Source organism: Notolepis coatsorum (genome assembly GCF_963971535.1).
Source record: "Notolepis coatsorum genome assembly, chromosome: 13".
NCBI lineage: Eukaryota > Metazoa > Chordata > Actinopteri > Aulopiformes > Paralepididae > Notolepis > Notolepis coatsorum.
In genome coordinates, this window is record NC_140177.1 from 15,771,534 (window position 1) to 15,797,661 (window position 26,128).

General features: G+C 40.4%; 1 protein-coding gene across 1 annotated transcript in view; it reads left to right on the forward strand.

Moving 5' to 3' along the window:
* The window catches only part of LOC311239262 (uncharacterized protein), a gene marked incomplete at both ends in the record, with an annotated part of 149,116 nt that overhangs the window by 16,350 nt on the left and 106,638 nt on the right, over window positions 1-26,128 (forward strand). Inside the window, 4 exons of the mRNA XM_084327568.1 lie at window positions 3,636-3,753; window positions 4,078-4,256; window positions 5,131-5,212; window positions 5,721-5,848. Coding sequence (XP_084183694.1) covers window positions 3,636-3,753; window positions 4,078-4,256; window positions 5,131-5,212; window positions 5,721-5,848 — 507 coding nt within the window. The remainder of the gene's footprint in view (window positions 1-3,635; window positions 3,754-4,077; window positions 4,257-5,130; window positions 5,213-5,720; window positions 5,849-26,128) is intronic.

Here is a 26,128-nt window from a genome sequence, read left to right on the forward strand (position 1 = left end):
TGCTTGTTTATAGCTGCCTTTAAATTGGTTGATATTATTGCTTAATTGTATACATCCAGACCATTCCAGAGTGATATACTCAAAAACTGCAATGCACATGCTTTTAAGAGTTGTAGGTTGTTTTACAGCTAATGTCCCTCTAAAATTATAAACACTCTCTCTAGCCATGCAAATCTTTTGAATGTTGCTTAGTAATTTGTTTTTTATTGCCAGAAAGATAATTTGTGCAGTTTTGAATTTGATTAATTCCATGCATTTTTATGTTTGACTCTTTACAAACAGACTATTTGTGTGATCTAAATATCTACCATGATGTACTCTCCATATATGGCTCTTTTTTGCAGTGTGCATATCTTTTGTAAGTTGCTTTTATAAGTATTTCCCCACGTTTCAACACAATGTGATAGATATGGTACAATGAGTGTGCAATCGAATGTAGAGTTTTCTGATTCAGGATAGTCTTGCCCAGTATACCAATACTTCTCGCTAACTTTGAACACAAATATTTTATATGGGGTTTCCAGCAGAGTTTGTGGTCTATTAAAACCCCTAGAAACTTGTTTGTATATACTCTCTCAAATTTTGCATGATCAATTTACAGTTGAGGATCAGTGTTTATTTTACAATTTCCAAATATCATGAAGTTGTTTTTTTTCAGTACTTTTTTCGAACCAACCTTTTAATTAATTTGTCAATTTCTTTCTTTGCCAGTTCTAAAAGCTGCTGTATGTCATCCCCCGAACATAATGTTTGTGTCATCCGCAAAGACAAGAAGTTTCAGTATGGCAGATACTTTACATAATATCATTTATGTATAAAATGAACAATTTGGGTCCCAATGGAACACCACAGGTAATGTTTAAGCATTGTGACTTATACTGACCCATCAGAACAAATTGCTGCCCGTTACTAATATAGCTTTTCAGCTACTCGAGAGCAACCCCTCTGACATCAAACCTGTCCATCTTTTTCAGTAAAATCTCATGATCTATCAAAAGCTTTTTTTTTAGGTCAATGAATATTCCTAATACATTTTTTTTTCTCTATACCGTTCGTTATTTCCTCTACAAGCTCTATTAATGCCATGGAGGTAGATCTAGCTGTTCTAAAACCATGGCTGTTGATTAGGAGATCATGTTTTTCAATGAAAGTGTCTAATCTTGCAACATATAATTTTTCAAGTATCTTTGAGAACTGTGATAGAAGGGATACCGGTCTATAATTGGTAAATAAATGCTTGTCTCCAGCTCTAAATAATGGTATAACCTTTGCAATTTTCATTTTTTGAGGGAATGCTCCCATTTTGAATGACAAATTGAATATATGAGATAGTGGCTCCACAATTCCTTGAATAATATTTTTTACCAGAGACATATCAATGTCATTCCCCATCTGTGGAGGTTTTATTCATGCATTTGTTTACCATATCAATAATGTCCTCTTTCTCTACAGATCCCAAATATATTGAAGCAGAGTTTCTTTCTCAACAATCTTTCACCGCAAAACTCTTCCCAGTATTGACTATTTCATTGGCTAGTTTTGGTCCCACATCAAGAAAAAAGTTGTTAAACCCATGTGACACTTGAAAAAGGCCACAGGCCGAAGCGTTGTGTTAAAGTATATTAAACTTGGGAACACTGCAGACGGTGTGCTGACTTTTTTTCCACAACTTTACAAAACCCATCCACTACCTCATTTATAAGAGTAATTTTTCTGTCCTTTTCTGTAAAATAATCCTGGCCCTGCTGGTAGTAGTGACCCACGGTCACTCCTTAATTAACCAAAGAGATTATCACTGTGTGGACACAGTGGGTCAGACAGGGGCGGAACACTGTGTGTCTAAGACAGAGATCGTTGAGTGTTGCCTCTAATCCCTTGAGACTGACACCAGTCAGCCAGTATATAAACCCTGTCCTGCCTGGATCACATCAGACCTGAGTGTCAGAGCCTGCAAAGTGACCTCCCCAAGTCCAGGACATCAGCACATCCTATCCAGACCATTTCCACACCATATTGGGACAATGGGCCTCAGAGAAACCGTCTCTCTTCTCCTACTCCTGGGCCTCTCTCAGGCCCATCGTGGAATGGTAAGAGATGGCCGGTCAATGCGGCAGAGAAATATCCTAGCATGAGTAGAAAATGTAATGATGATGTATGACACATTTCATATATTTGGAATCGTGGACTGTATATCACTATATTTGTTTTTCTTGTAATACCATCTAAAAAAAACTGTGTTTCAACAGTTTGCAAAACCAGTAATGACGTTAAGTCTGAAGTCTGTGTTACGGTAATGGTCAATGGGCTCTGTGTGCCCAGCCAGTACGAATGATATGGGTAGATTAGTCTTTACCTTAGCACTCATTTCTACCAGCATACCATCCATCCCTATTACCTGCTCTCTAAAGCGATGACGTATTTCATGCCACTTAACTCTACAGACTTAAACCAAGTTTGTAAACTGTTTGTGAACTGTTTGAGTTTGTGAACTGTTTGAGTTTGTGAGTATGTAAACTGTTTGTGAACTGTTTGAGTTTGTGAGTTTGTGAACTGAACTACTGTAATGTCTCTCTTTCCCTCCCGTCACAGGCTCACGATGGTGAACATGGTGAGTGTTCCACATGTCAGTTAGTATGGCGTATATCTCCAGACCTGTACAACAAGACAAGATCATTCAGACATGACAAGCTGTCTGACACTGTGCGAATCACTGTGAAAACTGCATTGTGTGACCCTCATGCGCGCTAACTATCTCTCTCTCTCTTTCTCTCTCTCTCTCTATTCAGAGATCTCAGCAGATGAGGATGGCGTCAGAGACATGACCTCCACTATTTTGACGATGAACAATGGTTCGCTTCTCAATTTTGTTAGCAATTGACAGTCGAGGCAACATTCAATTAGCATGTTAATACCACAAACTCCCCCTTGTCTGCGAGGGGGAAATCCTTTTTGTATCATCTTCAGGTATTACTGTAATTGCATTGACAAAAGTAGATGTGGTGATCATTTTATACAAACAACTCTTTTTTTGTGTGCTGCTAGGATCTAAAGAATTCCTGGTGGAGGGAGACATCTTGATCTCAAGAACCCGGAGTTCCATGAAGTGTTACATGAAGGGTTACAGCTGCCTCTGGCCGAAGTCTCAGGACGGGAAAGTCAGGATCCCTTTCGTTATAAGTAATGGCTATGGTGAGTTTATTTGTCATTGTCATTGTTAACCCTTTCACTACCACACTACAAAGGGTTAACCCTTTTACTACCACACTACAGAGTAACCCTTTCACTACCACACTACAGATGGTTAACCCTTTCACTACCACACTGCAAAGTGTTAACCCGTTCACTACCACACTACAGACGGTTAACCCTTTCACTACCACACTACAGACGGTTAACCCATTCACTACCACACTACAGAAGGTTAACCCTTTCACTACCACACTACAGATGGTAGTGAAGGGTTAACCATTCCATATTAAATGGAAAGAATAAATGGGTCTCCCATGCCTAAAGGCAGTCATCACCAAAAGACTAAATCAAACCATTTTGCATGTTAACAACAGTCTTGCTCCCATACAGTATATCTTTGATGGCCTTACCGATGGCGTAAATCTGACTCTGATGCTCATTCACAGATAGTGATGAGAGGAGCATGATGTTAGCCGCCATGAAGGACTTCAGTTCAAAAACCTGCATTCATTTCATCCCACGTGTGAAACAGGGAGAGTACCTCAGCCTTGAGCCAAGATATGGGTAAGTAATGAACTATAAGAACACGATAAACAGGACAATAATGGGCCGTGCAATAGCACAGGATCAGGTGGCAACGTCATAATGATAATCGCCTCTTTTGAGAGAAGTGAGCGTGAAAAGCACAAGACTTGATAATCGGCACTAAGAGTAAAGAGTACCGCTGACAGTGCGGTAGATGAACAGGTACGGTACACACAGTGTAGGCAATCGTCATAATAGTCTCTCTCTCTCTCTCTCTCTCTCTCTCTCTCTCTCTCTCTCTCTCTCTCTCTCTCTCTCTCTCTCTCTCTCTCTCTCTCTCTCTCTCTCTCTCTCTCTCCTCAGGTGCTACTCCTTTATGGGCTTCATGGGAGGTGAGCAGTTGGTGTCTCTGCAGAGGTTCGGCTGTGTGCAGCACGGCATCATCCAGCACGAGCTGATGCACGCTCTGGGTTTCTACCACGAGCACACCAGGAGCGACCGCGACGACTACGTCAGCATCAACTGGGACAACGTCCATGGATGTGAGAATCCACCTGTACACTTTGTTGACCCATCTCAAGCCCCACCCTCTTTTCTCGATTCTCCAATCACAACTGTCACTTTCCTCTGATGATTCTCAGATGTCAGCTGGTCCCCGTTGGGATCGAGTGGGAACATGTCAGACTGTAGGACGATACCAGGCGTCAAATCTCCTTTTATTAAACATAAATATAAACATGGTCATTGTGACCTGCATATTGGCCATGGCGGGTGCCTAATATGTGACCCTTAAAATAGAGTTGTAGCAAAAGTAGTCAGGTCAACATTAGTAGTAGTCAACAGTAAACATGCTTCAAGAACGGATCAAGTTACAGTCTGACATTGTAAAAGCCACACTGTAGAATTCTATTTTAAATATTCAGATGAAGAAGGCTTTCAAACGTTATTATCAAAAGATTGTATGTTAGAGTGCTGTAGAATGAGTAGTTGTCAACTCAACCTCCGTTGCCATCTATGGATTAATAGTAGGGATGTCCGATATTATCGGCCGATATCGGCATTAAAATGTGATATCGGAAAATATCGGTATCGGTTTTCCAAAAAAAGATTATTTAAATTTTTTTACATTTTTATAACCTTTATTTACCCAGGCAAGCAAGTAAGAACAAATTCTGATTTTATTTACTGTCAAAAGTATGCATAGTGTTGTGTTAATTCCACAACAAGAGATATGTAATGTTAATTACCTGAAATTATTCAGTTTTTGGGGGGGGGGGGGGAACCCTGCATATATCGGTATCGGTTGATATCGGTATCGGAAATTAAGAGTTGGACAATATCGGTATCGGTAAAAAAGCCAATATCGAGCATCCCTAATTTATAGCATAACACTGACATGTTGTTTTCATTCATCAGACAACGTCTTCAACTTCAAGAAGCAGGACACTAATAACCTGGACTTGCCTTATGACTACTCCTCCATCATGCACTATGGGAGGTAAGATAGACCTGACTTGCCATATGACTACTCCTCCATCATGCACTATGGAAGGTAAGATAGACCTGACTTGCCATATGACTACTCCTCCATCATGCACTATGGGAGGTAAGATAGACCTGACTTGCCATATGACTACTCCTCCATCATGCACTATGGGAGGTAAGATAGACCTGACTTGCCATATGACTACTCCTCCATCATGCACTATGGGAGGTAAGATAGACCTGACTTGCCATATGACTACTCCTCCATCATGCACTATGGGAGGTAAGATAGACCTGACTTGCCATATGACTACTCCTCCATCATGCACTATGGGAGGTAAGATAGACCTGACTTGCCATATGACTACTCCTCCATCATGCACTATGGGAGGTAAGATGGAAGGCGGAGAAACAACATACTGCTAGACTACATAAAGAACCAGAATATTTTACTCAATCTTAATTCACATAAGAAACAAATGCCTATTCCTCTCCAATCATCTTGGTCTCCGTCTCTGCAGGACCGCCTTCACCACCAAGCACAGAGAGGAAACCATAACGCCCATCCCTGACGCCACCGTTCCCATTGGACAGAGGACGGGCTTGTCTGACCTTGACATTCTCAAGCTCAACAAGCTCTACAAATGCTGTAAGTGTGACCCAGTGTAACCGCAAGCACACCCAGAAAATACTGTATCTAATGTCAGAGCTTGACCTTGTCTAGATCAACAAGCTCTACAAATGCTCTAAATAGTCTGTCCCTACGTAGCTTTAAGATCACTAATAATATAATGTACACTGATTATAGGGTGTAGTGTTTTTTTTTTGCCCCCACCCCTACAGAATAGAATGTAGCACGATGGACCTTATTGCCAAATATTCACACACACACAGTGAACAGTGTATTCTTGGTACTGTACGTTACCTGCCACTGCATGACTTGTTAGTATCATCACAGATCTTGTCAATTGACTAGTTTGACCCTGTTTGCTGCTGAAACATTTCATATTCATCATAGCACTGCGTAATTATTAATATCAAATATTTGGATTTCTCCACAGAAAAGGAGAGGAGCCAACAGAGCCAGCTGTGGATGAGATTGATGATGACAATATCTCTGTGTACTTCAAAGGGTTCATAATATAACTTTTATGATTTGCATTTTTTTCTCTCTTTGATTGTGTTGCGTGTTGTATCAGTGAGTCACTGCATGAATAATTAAAGAGACATTACCATTCAAGTTGCTATTCTGTGTGACCTTCAACAACTTATATTTTTAAAGACCTGTGTACCAAACAGAGTGTGTATTTACACAGATCAGTGACCTGTCCTCTCTTATCACAGTGTTATTAACACAGATCAGTGACCTCTCTTATCAGAGTGTTATTAACACAGATCAGTGACCTCTCTTATCACAGTGTTATTAACACAGATCAGTGACCTGTCCTCTCTTATCACAGTGTTATTAACACAGATCAGTGACCTGTCCTCTCTTATCACAGTGTTATTAACACAGAGATCAGTGACCTGTCCTCTCTTATCACAGTGTTATTAACACAGAGATCAGTGTCCTGTCCTCTCTTATCACAGTGTTATTAACACAGATCAGTGACCTCTCTTATCACAGTGTTATTAACACAGATCAGTGACCTGTCCTCTCTTATCACAGTGTTATTAACACAGATCAGTGACCTGTCCTCTCTTATCACAGTGTTATTAACACAGATCAGTGACCTGTCCTCTCTTATCACAGTGTTATTAACACAGATCAGTGACCTCTCTTATCACAGTGTTATTAACACAGATCAGTGACCTCTCTTATCACAGTGTTATTAACACAGATCAGTGACCTGTCCTCTCTTATCACAGTGTTATTAACACAGATCAGTGACCTCTCTTATCACAGTGTTATTAACACAGATCAGTGACCTGTCCTCTCTTATCACAGTGTTATTAACACAGATCAGTGACCTGTCCTCTCTTATCACAGTGTTATTAACACAGATCAGTGACCTCTCTTATCACAGTGTTATTAACACAGATCAGTGACCTCTCTTATCACAGTGTTATTAACACAGATCAGTGACCTGTCCTCTCTTATCACAGTGTTATTAACACAGATCAGTGACCTCTCTTATCACAGTGTTATTAACACAGATCAGTGACCTCTCTTATCACAGTGTTATTAACACAGATCAGTGACCTGTCCTCTCTTATCACAGTGTTATTAACACAGATCAGTGACCTCTCTTATCACAGTGTTATTAACACAGATCAGTGACCTGTCCTCTCTTATCACAGTGTTATTAACACAGATCAGTGACCTGTCCTCTCTTATCACAGTGTTATTAACACAGATCAGTGACCTCTCTTATCACAGTGTTATTAACACAGATCAGTGACCTCTCTTATCACAGTGTTATTAACACAGATCAGTGACCTGTCCTCTCTTATCACAGTGTTATTAACACAGATCAGTGACCTCTCTTATCACAGTGTTATTAACACAGATCAGTGTCCTCTCTTATCACAGTGTTATTAACACAGATCAGTGACCTCTCCTATCACAGTGTTATTAACACAGATCAGTGACCTCTGTCTCTTATCACAGTGTTATTAACACAGATCAGTGACCTGTCCTCTCTTATCACAGTGTTATTAACACAGATCAGTGACCTGTCCTCTCTTATCACAGTGTTATTAACACAGATCAGTGTCCTCTCTTATCACAGTGTTATTAACACAGATCAGTGACCTCTCTTATCACAGTGTTATTAACACAGATCAGTGACCTCTCTTATCACAGTGTTATTAACACAGATCAGTGACCTCTCTTATCACAGTGTTATTAACACAGATCAGTGTCCTCTCTTATCACAGTGTTATTAACACAGATCAGTGACCTCTCTTATCACAGTGTTATTAACACAGATCAGTGACCTCTCTTATCACAGTGTTATTAACACAGATCAGTGACCTGTCCTCTCTTATCACAATGTTATTAACACAGATCAGTGACCTGTCCTCTCTTATCACAGTGTTATTAACACAGAGATCAGTGTCCTCTCTTATCACAGTGTTATTAACACAGATCAGTGTCCTCTCTTATCACAGTGTTATTAACACAGATCAGTGACCTGTCCTCTCTTATCACAGTGTTATTAACACAGATCAGTGTCTTCTCTTATCACAGTGTTATTAACACAGATCAGTGTCCTCTCTTATCACAGTGTTATTAACACAGATCAGTGACCTGTCCTCTCTTATCACAGTGTTATTAACACAGATCAGTGTCCTCTCTTATCACAGTGTTATTAACACAGATCAGTGACCTGTCCTCTCTTATCACAGTGTTATTAACACAGATCAGTGACCTGTCCTCTCTTATCACAGTGTTATTAACACAGATCAGTGACCTGTCCTCTCTTATCACAGTGTTATTAACACAGATCAGTGACCTGTCCTCTCTTATCACAGTGTTATTAACACAGATCAGTGTCCTCTCTTATCACAGTGTTATTAACACAGATCAGTGACCTCTCTTATCACAGTGTTATTAACACAGATCAGTGACCTGTCCTCTCTTATCACAGTGTTATTAACACAGATCAGTGACCTGTCCTCTCTTATCACAGTGTTATTAACACAGATCAGTGACCTGTCCTCTCTTATCACAGTGTTATTAACACAGATCAGTGACCTGTCCTCTCTTATCACAGTGTTATTAACACAGATCAGTGACCTCTCTTATCACAGTGTTATTAACACAGATCAGTGACCTGTCCTCTCTTATCACAGTGTTATTAACACAGATCAGTGACCTGTCCTCTCTTATCACAGTGTTATTAACACAGATCAGTGACCTGTCCTCTCTTATCACAGTGTTATTAACACAGATCAGTGACCTGTCCTCTCTTATCACAGTGTTATTAACACAGATCAGTGACCTGTCCTCTCTTATCACAGTGTTATTAACACAGATCAGTGACCTCTCTTATCACAGTGTTATTAACACAGATCAGTGTCCTCTCTTATCACAGTGTTATTAACACAGATCAGTGACCTGTCCTCTCTTATCACAGTGTTATTAACACAGATCAGTGACCTGTCTTATCACAGTGTTATTAACACAGATCAGTGACCTGTCCTCTCTTATCACAGTGTTATTAACACAGATCAGTGACCTGTCCTCTCTTATCACAGTGTTATTAACACAGATCAGTGACCTCTCTTATCACAGTGTTATTAACACAGATCAGTGACCTGTCTTATCACAGTGTTATTAACACAGATCAGTGACCTGTCCTCTCTTATCACAGTGTTATTAACACAGATCAGTGACCTCTCTTATCACAGTGTTATTAACACAGATCAGTGACCTCTCTTATCACAGTGTTATTAACACAGATCAGTGACCTCTCTTATCACAGTGTTATTAACACAGATCAGTGACCTGTCCTCTCTTATCACAGTGTTATTAACACAGATCAGTGACCTGTCCTCTCTTATCACAGTGTTATTAACACAGAGATCAGTGACCTCTCTTATCACAGTGTTATTAACACAGATCAGTGACCTCTCTTATCACAGTGTTATTAACACAGATCAGTGACCTGTCCTCTCTTATCACAGTGTTATTAACACAGATCAGTGACCTCTCTTATCACAGTGTTATTAACACAGATCAGTGACCTGTCCTCTCTTATCACAGTGTTATTAACACAGATCAGTGACCTGTCCTCTCTTATCACAGTGTTATTAACACAGATCAGTGACCTCTCTTATCACAGTGTTATTAACACAGATCAGTGACCTGTCCTCTCTTATCACAGTGTTATTAACACAGATCAGTGACCTGTCCTCTCTTATCACAGTGTTATTAACACAGATCAGTGACCTCTCTTATCACAGTGTTATTAACACAGATCAGTGACCTCTCTTATCACAGTGTTATTAACACAGATCAGTGACCTGTCCTCTCTTATCACAGTGTTATTAACACAGAGATCAGTGACCTGTCCTCTCTTATCACAGTGTTATTAACACAGATCAGTGACCTGTCCTCTCTTATCACAGTGTTATTAACACAGATCAGTGACCTGTCCTCTCTTATCACAGTGTTATTAACACAGATCAGTGTCCTCTCTTATCACAGTGTTATTAACACAGATCAGTGACCTGTCCTCTCTTATCACAGTGTTATTAACACAGATCAGTGACCTCTCTTATCACAGTGTTATTAACACAGATCAGTGACCTGTCCTCTCTTATCACAGTGTTATTAACACAGATCAGTGACCTCTCTTATCACAGTGTTATTAACACAGATCAGTGACCTCTCTTATCACAGTGTTATTAACACAGATCAGTGACCTGTCCTCTCTTATCACAGTGTTATTAACACAGATCAGTGACCTCTCTTATCACAGTGTTATTAACACAGATCAGTGACCTCTCTTATCACAGTGTTATTAACACAGATCAGTGACCTGTCCTCTCTTATCACAGTGTTATTAACACAGATCAGTGACCTCTCTTATCACAGTGTTATTAACACAGATCAGTGACCTCTCTTATCACAGTGTTATTAACACAGATCAGTGACCTGTCCTCTCTTATCACAGTGTTATTAACACAGAGATCAGTGACCTCTCTTATCACAGTGTTATTAACACAGATCAGTGTCCTCTCTTATCACAGTGTTATTAACACAGATCAGTGACCTGTCCTCTCTTATCACAGTGTTATTAACACAGATCAGTGACCTCTCTTATCACAGTGTTATTAACACAGATCAGTGACCTGTCCTCTCTTATCACAGTGTTATTAACACAGAGATCAGTGACCTCTCTTATCACAGTGTTATTAACACAGATCAGTGACCTCTCTTATCACAGTGTTATTAACACAGATCAGTGTCCTCTCTTATCACAGTGTTATTAACACAGATCAGTGACCTCTCTTATCACAGTGTTATTAACACAGAGATCAGTGTCCTCTCTTATCACAGTGTTATTAACACAGATCAGTGACCTGTCCTCTCTTATCACAGTGTTATTAACACAGATCAGTGACCTCTCTTATCACAGTGTTATTAACACAGATCAGTGACCTGTCCTCTCTTATCACAGTGTTATTAACACAGATCAGTGACCTGTCCTCTCTTATCACAGTGTTATTAACACAGATCAGTGACCTCTCTTATCACAGTGTTATTAACACAGATCAGTGACCTGTCCTCTCTTATCACAGTGTTATTAACACAGATCAGTGACCTCTCTTATCACAGTGTTATTAACACAGATCAGTGACCTCTCTTATCACAGTGTTATTAACACAGATCAGTGACCTGTCCTCTCTTATCACAGTGTTATTAACACAGATCAGTGACCTGTCCTCTCTTATCACAGTGTTATTAACACAGATCAGTGACCTGTCCTCTCTTATCACAGTGTTATTAACACAGATCAGTGACCTGTCCTCTCTTATCACAGTGTTATTAACACAGATCAGTGACCTCTCTTATCACAGTGTTATTAACACAGATCAGTGTCCTCTCTTATCACAGTGTTATTAACACAGATCAGTGACCTGTCCTCTCTTATCACAGTGTTATTAACACAGATCAGTGACCTCTCTTATCACAGTGTTATTAACACAGATCAGTGACCTGTCTTATCACAGTGTTATTAACACAGATCAGTGACCTGTCCTCTCTTATCACAGTGTTATTAACACAGATCAGTGACCTCTCTTATCACAGTGTTATTAACACAGATCAGTGACCTCTCTTATCACAGTGTTATTAACACAGATCAGTGACCTCTCTTATCACAGTGTTATTAACACAGATCAGTGACCTGTCCTCTCTTATCACAGTGTTATTAACACAGATCAGTGACCTGTCCTCTCTTATCACAGTGTTATTAACACAGAGATCAGTGACCTCTCTTATCACAGTGTTATTAACACAGATCAGTGACCTCTCTTATCACAGTGTTATTAACACAGATCAGTGACCTGTCCTCTCTTATCACAGTGTTATTAACACAGATCAGTGACCTCTCTTATCACAGTGTTATTAAAACAGATCAGTGACCTGTCCTCTCTTATCACAGTGTTATTAACACAGATCAGTGACCTGTCCTCTCTTATCACAGTGTTATTAACACAGATCAGTGACCTCTCTTATCACAGTGTTATTAACACAGATCAGTGACCTCTCTTATCACAGTGTTATTAACACAGATCAGTGACCTGTCCTCTCTTATCACAGTGTTATTAACACAGAGATCAGTGACCTGTCCTCTCTTATCACAGTGTTATTAACACAGATCAGTGACCTGTCCTCTCTTATCACAGTGTTATTAACACAGATCAGTGACCTGTCCTCTCTTATCACAGTGTTATTAACACAGATCAGTGTCCTCTCTTATCACAGTGTTATTAACACAGATCAGTGACCTGTCCTCTCTTATCACAGTGTTATTAACACAGATCAGTGACCTGTCCTCTCTTATCACAGTGTTATTAACACAGATCAGTGACCTCTCTTATCACAGTGTTATTAACACAGATCAGTGTCCTCTCTTATCACAGTGTTATTAACACAGATCAGTGACCTGTCCTCTCTTATCACAGTGTTATTAACACAGATCAGTGACCTCTCTTATCACAGTGTTATTAACACAGATCAGTGACCTCTCTTATCACAGTGTTATTAACACAGATCAGTGACCTGTCCTCTCTTATCACAGTGTTATTAACACAGATCAGTGACCTCTCCTATCACAGTGTTATTAACACAGATCAGTGACCTGTCCTCTCTTATCACAGTGTTATTAACACAGATCAGTGTCCTCTCCTATCACAGTGTTATTAACACAGATCAGTGACCTGTCCTCTCTTATCACAGTGTTATTAACACAGATCAGTGACCTGTCCTCTCTTATCACAGTGTTATTAACACAGATCAGTGACCTGTCCTCTCTTATCACAGTGTTATTAACACAAATCAGTGTCCTCTCTTATCACAGTGTTATTAACACAGATCAGTGACCTCTCTTATAACAGTGTTATTAACACAGATCAGTGTCCTCTCTTATCACAGTGTTATTAACACAGATCAGTGACCTCTCTTATCACAGTGTTATTAACACAGATCAGTGACCTCTCTTATCACAGTGTTATTAACACAGATCAGTGACCTGTCCTCTCTTATCACAATGTTATTAACACAGATCAGTGACCTGTCCTCTCTTATCACAGTGTTATTAACACAGAGATCAGTGTCCTCTCTTATCACAGTGTTATTAACACAGATCAGTGTCCTCTCTTATCACAGTGTTATTAACACAGATCAGTGACCTGTCCTCTCTTATCACAGTGTTATTAACACAGATCAGTGTCTTCTCTTATCACAGTGTTATTAACACAGATCAGTGTCCTCTCTTATCACAGTGTTATTAACACAGATCAGTGACCTGTCCTCTCTTATCACAGTGTTATTAACACAGATCAGTGTCCTCTCTTATCACAGTGTTATTAACACAGATCAGTGACCTGTCCTCTCTTATCACAGTGTTATTAACACAGATCAGTGACCTGTCCTCTCTTATCACAGTGTTATTAACACAGATCAGTGACCTCTCTTATCACAGTGTTATTAACACAGATCAGTGACCTGTCGTCTCTTATCACAGTGTTATTAACACAGATCAGTGTCCTCTCTTATCACAGTGTTATTAACACAGATCAGTGACCTCTCTTATCACAGTGTTATTAACACAGATCAGTGTCCTCTCTTATCACAGTGTTATTAACACAGATCAGTGACCTGTCCTCTCTTATCACAGTGTTATTAACACAGAGATCAGTGACCTCTCTTATCACAGTGTTATTAACACAGATCAGTGACCTCTCTTATCACAGTGTTATTAACACAGATCAGTGACCTCTCTTATCACAGTGTTATTAACACAGATCAGTGACCTGTCCTCTCTTATCACAGTGTTATTAACACAGAGATCAGTGACCTCTCTTATCACAGTGTTATTAACACAGATCAGTGTCCTCTCTTATCACAGTGTTATTAACACAGATCAGTGACCTGTCCTCTCTTATCACAGTGTTATTAACACAGATCAGTGACCTCTCTTATCACAGTGTTATTAACACAGATCAGTGACCTGTCCTCTCTTATCACAGTGTTATTAACACAGAGATCAGTGACCTCTCTTATCACAATGTTATTAACACAGATCAGTGACCTGTCCTCTCTTATCACAGTGTTATTAACACAGAGATCAGTGTCCTCTCTTATCACAGTGTTATTAACACAGATCAGTGTCCTCTCTTATCACAGTGTTATTAACACAGATCAGTGACCTGTCCTCTCTTATCACAGTGTTATTAACACAGATCAGTGTCTTCTCTTATCACAGTGTTATTAACACAGATCAGTGTCCTCTCTTATCACAGTGTTATTAACACAGATCAGTGACCTGTCCTCTCTTATCACAGTGTTATTAACACAGATCAGTGTCCTCTCTTATCACAGTGTTATTAACACAGATCAGTGACCTGTCCTCTCTTATCACAGTGTTATTAACACAGATCAGTGACCTGTCCTCTCTTATCACAGTGTTATTAACACAGAGATCAGTGTCCTCTCTTATCACAGTGTTATTAACACAGATCAGTGACCTGTCCTCTCTTATCACAGTGTTATTAACACAGAGATCAGTGTCCTCTCTTATCACAGTGTTATTAACACAGATCAGTGTCCTCTCTTATCACAGTGTTATTAACACAGATCAGTGACCTGTCCTCTCTTATCACAGTGTTATTAACACAGATCAGTGTCTTCTCTTATCACAGTGTTATTAACACAGATCAGTGTCCTCTCTTATCACAGTGTTATTAACACAGATCAGTGACCTGTCCTCTCTTATCACAGTGTTATTAACACAGATCAGTGTCCTCTCTTATCACAGTGTTATTAACACAGATCAGTGACCTGTCCTCTCTTATCACAGTGTTATTAACACAGATCAGTGACCTGTCCTCTCTTATCACAGTGTTATTAACACAGATCAGTGACCTCTCTTATCACAGTGTTATTAACACAGATCAGTGACCTCTCTTATCACAGTGTTATTAACACAGAGATCAGTGACCTCTCTTATCACAGTGTTATTAACACAGATCAGTGTCCTCTCTTATCACAGTGTTATTAACACAGATCAGTGACCTGTCCTCTCTTATCACAGTGTTATTAACACAGATCAGTGACCTCTCTTATCACAGTGTTATTAACACAGATCAGTGACCTGTCCTCTCTTATCACAGTGTTATTAACACAGATCAGTGACCTGTCCTCTCTTATCACAGTGTTATTAACACAGATCAGTGACCTCTCTTATCACAGTGTTATTAACACAGAGATCAGTGACCTCTCTTATCACAGTGTTATTAACACAGATCAGTGACCTCTCTTATCACAGTGTTATTAACACAGATCAGTGTCCTCTCTTATCACAGTGTTATTAACACAGATCAGTGACCTCTCTTATCACAGTGTTATTAACACAGAGATCAGTGTCCTCTCTTATCACAGTGTTATTAACACAGATCAGTGACCTGTCCTCTCTTATCACAGTGTTATTAACACAGATCAGTGACCTCTCTTATCACAGTGTTATTAACACAGATCAGTGACCTGTCCTCTCTTATCACAGTGTTATTAACACAGAGATCAGTGACCTGTCCTCTCTTATCACAGTGTTATTAACACAGATCAGTGACCTCTCTTATCACAGTGTTATTAACACAGATCAGTGACCTGTCCTCTCTTATCACAGTGTTATTAACACAGATCAGTGACCTCTCTTATCACAGTGTTATTAACACAGATCAGTGACCTCTCTTATCACAGTGTTATTAACACAGATCAGTGACCTGTCCTCTCTTATCACAGTGTTATTAACACAGATCAGTGACCTGTCCTCTCTTATCACAGTGTTATTAACACAGATCAGTGACCTGTCCTCTCTTATCACAGTGTTATTAACACAGATCAGTGACCTGTCCTCTCTTATCACAGTGTTATTAACACAGATCAGTGACCTCTCTTATCACAGTGTTATTAACACAGATCAGTGTCCTCTCTTATCACAGTGTTATTAACACAGATCAGTGACCTGTCCTCTCTTATCACAGTGTTATTAACACAGATCAGTGACCTCTCTTATCACAGTGTTATTAACACAGATCAGTGACCTGTCTTATCACAGTGTTATTAACACAGATCAGTGACCTGTCCTCTCTTATCACAGTGTTATTAACACAGATCAGTGACCTCTCTTATCACAGTGTTATTAACACAGATCAGTGACCTCTCTTATCACAGTGTTATTAACACAGATCAGTGACCTCTCTTATCACAGTGTTATTAACACAGATCAGTGACCTGTCCTCTCTTATCACAGTGTTATTAACACAGATCAGTGACCTGTCCTCTCTTATCACAGTGTTATTAACACAGAGATCAGTGACCTCTCTTATCACAGTGTTATTAACACAGATCAGTGACCTCTCTTATCACAGTGTTATTAACACAGATCAGTGACCTGTCCTCTCTTATCACAGTGTTATTAACACAGATCAGTGACCTCTCTTATCACAGTGTTATTAAAACAGATCAGTGACCTGTCCTCTCTTATCACAGTGTTATTAACACAGATCAGTGACCTGTCCTCTCTTATCACAGTGTTATTAACACAGATCAGTGACCTCTCTTATCACAGTGTTATTAACACAGATCAGTGACCTCTCTTATCACAGTGTTATTAACACAGATCAGTGACCTGTCCTCTCTTATCACAGTGTTATTAACACAGAGATCAGTGACCTGTCCTCTCTTATCACAGTGTTATTAACACAGATCAGTGACCTGTCCTCTCTTATCACAGTGTTATTAACACAGATCAGTGACCTGTCCTCTCTTATCACAGTGTTATTAACACAGATCAGTGTCCTCTCTTATCACAGTGTTATTAACACAGATCAGTGACCTGTCCTCTCTTATCACAGTGTTATTAACACAGATCAGTGACCTGTCCTCTCTTATCACAGTGTTATTAACACAGATCAGTGACCTCTCTTATCACAGTGTTATTAACACAGATCAATGTCCTCTCTTATCACAGTGTTATTAACACAGATCAGTGACCTGTCCTCTCTTATCACAGTGTTATTAACACAGATCAGTGACCTCTCTTATCACAGTGTTATTAACACAGATCAGTGACCTCTCTTATCACAGTGTTATTAACACAGATCAGTGACCTGTCCTCTCTTATCACAGTGTTATTAACACAGATCAGTGACCTCTCCTATCACAGTGTTATTAACACAGATCAGTGACCTGTCCTCTCTTATCACAGTGTTATTAACACAGATCAGTGTCCTCTCCTATCACAGTGTTATTAACACAGATCAGTGACCTCTCCTATCACAGTGTTATTAACACAGATCAGTGACCTGTCCTCTCTTATCACAGTGTTATTAACACAGATCAGTGACCTGTCCTCTCTTATCACAGTGTTATTAACACAGATCAGTGACCTGTCCTCTCTTATCACAGTGTTATTAACACAAATCAGTGTCCTCTCTTATCACAGTGTTATTAACACAGATCAGTGACCTCTCTTATCACAGTGTTATTAACACAGATCAGTGTCCTCTCTTATCACAGTGTTATTAACACAGATCAGTGACCTCTCTTATCACAGTGTTATTAACACAGATCAGTGACCTCTCTTATCACAGTGTTATTAACACAGATCAGTGACCTGTCCTCTCTTATCACAATGTTATTAACACAGATCAGTGACCTGTCCTCTCTTATCACAGTGTTATTAACACAGAGATCAGTGTCCTCTCTTATCACAGTGTTATTAACACAGATCAGTGTCCTCTCTTATCACAGTGTTATTAACACAGATCAGTGACCTGTCCTCTCTTATCACAGTGTTATTAACACAGATCAGTGTCTTCTCTTATCACAGTGTTATTAACACAGATCAGTGTCCTCTCTTATCACAGTGTTATTAACACAGATCAGTGACCTGTCCTCTCTTATCACAGTGTTATTAACACAGATCAGTGTCCTCTCTTATCACAGTGTTATTAACACAGATCAGTGACCTGTCCTCTCTTATCACAGTGTTATTAACACAGATCAGTGACCTGTCCTCTCTTATCACAGTGTTATTAACACAGATCAGTGACCTCTCTTATCACAGTGTTATTAACACAGATCAGTGACCTGTCGTCTCTTATCACAGTGTTATTAACACAGATCAGTGTCCTCTCTTATCACAGTGTTATTAACACAGATCAGTGACCTCTCTTATCACAGTGTTATTAACACAGATCAGTGTCCTCTCTTATCACAGTGTTATTAACACAGATCAGTGACCTGTCCTCTCTTATCACAGTGTTATTAACACAGAGATCAGTGACCTCTCTTATCACAGTGTTATTAACACAGATCAGTGACCTCTCTTATCACAGTGTTATTAACACAGATCAGTGACCTCTCTTATCACAGTGTTATTAACACAGATCAGTGACCTGTCCTCTCTTATCACAGTGTTATTAACACAGAGATCAGTGACCTCTCTTATCACAGTGTTATTAACACAGATCAGTGTCCTCTCTTATCACAGTGTTATTAACACAGATCAGTGACCTGTCCTCTCTTATCACAGTGTTATTAACACAGATCAGTGACCTCTCTTATCACAGTGTTATTAACACAGATCAGTGACCTGTCCTCTCTTATCACAGTGTTATTAACACAGAGATCAGTGACCTCTCTTATCACAATGTTATTAACACAGATCAGTGACCTGTCCTCTCTTATCACAGTGTTATTAACACAGAGATCAGTGTCCTCTCTTATCACAGTGTTATTAACACAGATCAGTGTCCTCTCTTATCACAGTGTTATTAACACAGATCAGTGACCTGTCCTCTCTTATCACAGTGTTATTAACACAGATCAGTGTCTTCTCTTATCACAGTGTTATTAACACAGATCAGTGTCCTCTCTTATCACAGTGTTATTAACACAGATCAGTGACCTGTCCTCTCTTATCACAGTGTTATTAACACAGATCAGTGTCCTCTCTTATCACAGTGTTATTAACACAGATCAGTGACCTGTCCTCTCTTATCACAGTGTTATTAACACAGATCAGTGACCTGTCCTCTCTTACCACAGTGTTATTAACACAGATCAGTGACCTCTCTTATCACAGTGTTATTAACACAGATCAGTGACCTCTCTTATCACAGTGTTATTAACACAGATCAGTGACCTCTCTTATCACAGTGTTATTAACACAGATCAGTGACCTCTCTTATCACAGTGTTATTAACACAGATCAGTGACCTGTCGTCTCTTATCACAGTGTTATTAACACAGATCAGTGTCCTCTCTTATCACAGTGTTATTAACACAGATCAGTGACCTCTCTTATCACAGTGTTATTAACACAGATCAGTGTCCTCTCTTATCACAGTGTTATTAACACAGATCAGTGACCTGTCCTCTCTTATCACAGTGTTATTAACACAGAGATCAGTGACCTCTCTTATCACAGTGTTATTAACACAGATCAGTGACCTCTCTTATCACAGTGTTATTAACACAGATCAGTGACCTCTCTTATCACAGTGTTATTAACACAGATCAGTGACCTGTCCTCTCTTATCACAGTGTTATTAACACAGAGATCAGTGACCTCTCTTATCACAGTGTTATTAACACAGATCAGTGTCCTCTCTTATCACAGTGTTATTAACACAGATCAGTGACCTGTCCTCTCTTATCACAGTGTTATTAACACAGATCAGTGTCCTCTCTTATCACAGTGTTATTAACACAGATCAGTGACCTGTCCTCTCTTATCACAGTGTTATTAACACAGAGATCAGTGACCTCTCTTATCACAGTGTTATTAACACAGATCAGTGACCTCTCTTATCACAGTGTTATTAACACAGATCAGTGTCCTCTCTTATCACAGTGTTATTAACACAGATCAGTGACCTCTCTTATCACAGTGTTATTAACACAGAGATCAGTGTCCTCTCTTATCACAGTGTTATTAACACAGATCAGTGACCTGTCCTCTCTTATCACAGTGTTATTAACACAGATCAGTGACCTGTCCTCTCTTATCACAGTGTTATTAACACAGATCAGTGACCTGTCCTCTCTTATCACAGTGTTATTAACACAGATCAGTGACCTCTCTTATCACAGTGTTATTAACACAGATCAGTGTCCTCTCTTATCACAGTGTTATTAACACAGATCAGTGACCTCTCTTATCACAGTGTTATTAACACAGATCAGTGTCCTCTCTTGTCACAGTGTTATTAACACAGATCAGTGACCTGTCCTCTCTTATCACAGTGTTATTAACACAGATCAGTGACCTGTCCTCTCTTATCACAGTGTTATTAACACAGATCAGTGACCTGTCCTCTCTTATCACAGTGTTATTAACACAGATCAGTGACCTCTCTTATCACAGTGTTATTAACACAGATCAGTGTCCTCTCTTATCACAGTGTTATTAACACAGATCAGTGACCTCTCTTATCACAGTGTTATTAACACAGATCAGTGTCCTCTCTTGTCACAGTGTTATTAACACAGATCTGTGACCTGTCCTCTCTTATCACAGTGTTATTAACACAGATCAGTGACCTGTCCTCTCTTATCACAGTGTTATTAACACAGATCAGTGACCTGTCCTCTCTTATCACAGTGTTATTAACACAGATCAGTGACCTCTCTTATCACAGTGTTATTAACACAGATCAGTGACATGTCCTCTCTTATCACAGTGTTATTAACACAGATCAGTGACCTGTCCTCTCTTATCACAGTGTTATTAACACAGATCAGTGACCTCTCTTATCACAGTGTTATTAACACAGATCAGTGACCTCTCTTATCACAGTGTTATTAACACAGATCAGTGACCTGTCCTCTCTTATCACAGTGTTATTAACACAGATCAGTGACCTGTCCTCTCTTATCACAGTGTTATTAACACAGATCAGTGACCTGTCCTCTCTTATCACAGTGTTATTAACACAGATCAGTGACCTGTCCTCTCTTATCACAGTGTTATTAACACAGATCAGTGACCTGTCCTCTCTTATCACAGTGTTATTAACACAGATCAGTGACCTCTCTTATCACAGTGTTATTAACACAGATCAGTGACCTGTCCTCTCTTATCACAGTGTTATTAACACAGATCAGTGACCTGTCCTCTCTTATCACAGTGTTATTAACACAGATCAGTGACCTGTCCTCTCTTATCACAGTGTTATTAACACAGATCAGTGACCTCTCTTATCACAGTGTTATTAACACAGATCAGTGTCCTCTCTTATCACAGTGTTATTAACACAGATCAGTGACCTGTCCTCTCTTATCACAGTGTTATTAACACAGATCAGTGACCTCTCTTATCACAGTGTTATTAACACAGATCAGTGACCTGTCTTATCACAGTGTTATTAACACAGATCAGTGACCTCTCTTATCACAGTGTTATTAACACAGATCAGTGACCTGTCGTCTCTTATCACAGTGTTATTAACACAGATCAGTGACCTCTCTTATCACAGTGTTATTAACACAGATCAGTGACCTCTCTTATCACAGTGTTATTAACACAGATCAGTGACCTCTCTTATCACAGTGTTATTAACACAGATCAGTGACCTGTCCTCTCTTATCACAGTGTTATTAACACAGATCAGTGACCTGTCCTCTCTTATCACAGTGTTATTAACACAGATCAGTGACCTCTCTTATCACAGTGTTATTAACACAGATCAGTGACCTGTCCTCTCTTATCACAGTGTTATTAACACAGATCAGTGACCTGTCCTCTCTTATCACAGTGTTATTAACACAGATCAGTGACCTCTCTTATCACAGTGTTATTAACACAGATCAGTGACCTCTCTTATCACAGTGTTATTAACACAGATCAGTGACCTGTCCTCTCTTATCACAGTGTTATTAACACAGAGATCAGTGACCTGTCCTCTCTTATCACAGTGTTATTAACACAGATCAGTGACCTGTCCTCTCTTATCACAGTGTTATTAACACAGATCAGTGACCTGTCCTCTCTTATCACAGTGTTATTAACACAGATCAGTGTCCTCTCTTATCACAGTGTTATTAACACAGATCAGTGACCTGTCCTCTCTTATCACAGTGTTATTAACACAGATCAGTGACCTGTCCTCTCTTATCACAGTGTTATTAACACAGATCAGTGACCTCTCTTATCACAGTGTTATTAACACAGATCAGTGACCTGTCCTCTCTTCACACGATAAGCTTCAACACACTGATTCACTGCACCCGCCGATATGACACTCAAGGGAGTCTGGACATGCCTCAGGGGATGGTGTTGGGGGGGGGGGGGGGGCTGATAAAAGACAAATTTGTCTCGTCGTTTCTCTCAGCCACTAGAAAAACCACATCGCCGCCCAGTGTCCGTACAGGATGTGAGCTTAAAAGCAGCGCTGCAGCGTTTGTGTCATTTGTTGGTCTGTGTTGTGTGCAGTCCGCTCTCTGGGTCACAGGCGTCTGTGTGGTGCAGTCTGATTGATTGATTGATTGAAAAGTTTATTAACAGATTGCAGAATGGGTACAGTACAGTACAGCTCAATACATACAATTGTTAAGGGGATGCAGACCAGAGAAAGACTTTCGTCTTGTTTACATCAGGGTCCCCCATTTTCAATTCATCATAACATATATGACATACATGACATACAGATAGACAGTACTGCTACATCTATACATTTATGACATATCAGATTTGCAAATACAGTACTGTTTGTGATACAAAAGTGTCCAGAAAAGGAGTGTATATACATTTGGCGTAGAAACTGTACATTGGAGGAGGTTGGTTGGGTGGGGTGGGGTTGGGTGGGTTGGGTGAGGGCTGTACATTGGAGGTGGGGGGGGGGGTTGGGTAGGGGACACACACACATTTTACACTGTACATTGGAATATTGACAAAGCCTTACTTGGTCATTTACTGTACAACTAGGTTAGGACATTTGTAGGGGCCAGTTTCGAATTGCAGTCTCACGTAGGTGTTTTTTGAGAGTGTTTTTGAAGGTGGGTAGTGATTCACATTCCTTTACAGCTTTAGGCAGGGCGTTCCACATTGATGTGGCATAATTGCGAAACGTGTTTAGTCCCTTGTTTGAGCCGAATCTGGGTTTTACATGATTTGTGGAGCTCCCTCTGGTGTTGTGATCGTGGTATTCACTGACCTTTGGGAAGTATTTTGACATGTACATGGGTACCTTGGTCGCGTAGTGTATCTTGTAGACCAGGCCCATTGCAAGTTGCTGTACTCTGTCGTCTACTCTAAGCCATCCTAGGTTGTCAAAGTGGGCAGGGGTGAGGTGGGTTCTAGGAGTCAGGTCAAGTAGTAGTCTGACTAGCTTGTTTTGAGATGTTTGTAATTTGTTTTTTAGTGCCTTTGAGGTGCTTTGGTACCATGAGGTGCAAGCATAGTCGTAGTACCCTTGAATGAGTGCTCCTGCTAGAGTCTTCAGGGTATTCTTGTTTACCAGAGAGGAGATCCGGTACTCTATCCGCACCCCCCCCCCCCCCCCCCCCCCTCCCAGTGAGCTGTGGTGTTCCACAAGGAAGCATACTAGGACTGTTACTGTTCCTAATTTATGCAAATGACATGTCGTCAGCCTGTGACTGCAACTTGTTCCTGTTCGCGGACGACTCAGCCCTGCTGGTCTCTGACAAGAACAAGTTACAGGTTAAAAAAGCCCTCAGATCGGAACTCGGCAGAATCTGCACCTGGCTCGCTGATAACAAACTATCATTACACCTGGGTAAAACAGAGTCCATTCTCTTCGGTTAAAATAACAAACTCAGCAAAACCAACGGCTTCCTCTGTTACAGTGGGTGATAATATTGTCACAAGGAAAGATGAAATGACATACCTGGGTTCCATCCTAGAGGCTAATCTTTCCTGTGACAAAATGGCATCCAATGTAATAAAAAAAAGTCAACCAAAGAACAAGATTCTTGTAGGATCTCCTCTCTGGTAAACAAGAATACCCTGAAGACTCTGGCAGGAGCACTCATTCAAGGGTACTATGACTATGCTTGCACCTCATGGTACCAGAGCACCTCAAAGGCGCTAAAAACTAAATTACAAACATCACAAAACAAACTGGTCAGTCAGACTACTGCTTGACCTTACTCCTAGAACACCACCCCAGCCCATTTTGACAACCTAGGATGGCTTAGAATAGACGACAGAGTACAGCAACTTGCAATGGGCCTGGTCTACAAGATACACTACACCACTAAGGTAGTCAGTGAATACCACAACCACAACACCACAAATCATGTTAAACCCAGATTCGGCTCAAACAAGGGACTAAACACATTTCGCAATTATGCCACATCAATGTGGAACGCTCTACCCATGGCTGTAAAGGAATGTGAATCACTACCCACTTTCAAAACCACTCTCAAAGAGCACCTACGGGAGAATGCAACTCGAAACTGGCCCCTGTAAATGTCCAAATCCAACCCCCTCCAATGTACAGTTTCCCCCCCCCCCCCACCCAACCACCTCCAATGTAGTTTCCCCACCTACCCAATCCCCCCCCCCCCCCCCCACCCCACCTACCCAACCTCCTCCAATGTACAGTTTTTTCCCCCTCAAATGTATATACCGGTACTCTCTTTGTAAACTCTTTTTGTACTCATAATCAGTACTGTATATTTGTAGATCTGGTATGTCATAAATGTCTAGATGGAACAGTACGGTCTATCCGTATGTCATGTATGTCATATATATATGTTATGATGAATTGAAAATGGGGGACCCTGATGTAAACAAGGCGAAAGTCTTTCTCTGGTCTGCATCCCCTTAACAATTGTGTGTATTGAGCCGTACTGTACCCATTCTGCAATCTGTTAATACAATTTTCAATCAATCAATCAATGGTGATGTCATTAGGTGGGGGTGCAGGCCGGAGGTGTGAGATCCTACACACAGGGGAACAAGGGTCAATACCACACAGAGTACTGAGCACGCAGATATGACAAGGAGTAACACAGTAATTGTGTATCAGGTTACTAGAGGTCCAGAGAAGAGTCCTACTACCAAGGGAGGTGAAAACAACACTCAGGGGTGCAGGCCTCGTATCCTGGCTCCGTGACGAGGTGATGGTTCACAGGTGTGTAGGCCGGCCCAGGTAGGCAGGCTGATGGTGAGGCCGGGAACATGGACAGACCCATATAAGGAACTTGCTGACAGACAGGGGAGAGACGGGCCCTGGCTGTGGCTGTAACAAGGTTGTTCTCAAAGTGGGGTCCTTGAGGGCCATCCAGGGCGGTCCCCAAAATGAGGAGTAAAATAGTTATTTCACTAAAAGTCAACACAATGAAAGAATGACTATTCCGATACATTTCACTCTCTTCCATGTTATCTCCATACATACAGGGGTCTCCTTGGCATGAAAAGGTTTGGAAATCACAGGGACCTTGTAACAGTTTCTTCATGTGACGCTTTCACTGGAATTCTGCTGCTATAGGAAACCGTTTGGACCCAAGTGTATTTCCTGTCATTTATTAGCATGAGCAAATAATATTGTGACAGGAAATGACGTCAATCATACTATCAAGTTGATACACTGGTCAAACTAGAGGTGGTGGTGGAGAGGAGGATGAGAAAGACAGAGAGGAGCTATAGCTAAGATGAGGAGCACGTTCACGCCTGACTGACATCACCGTTCTTTTATGGTGATTTCTATGACCCTGCCT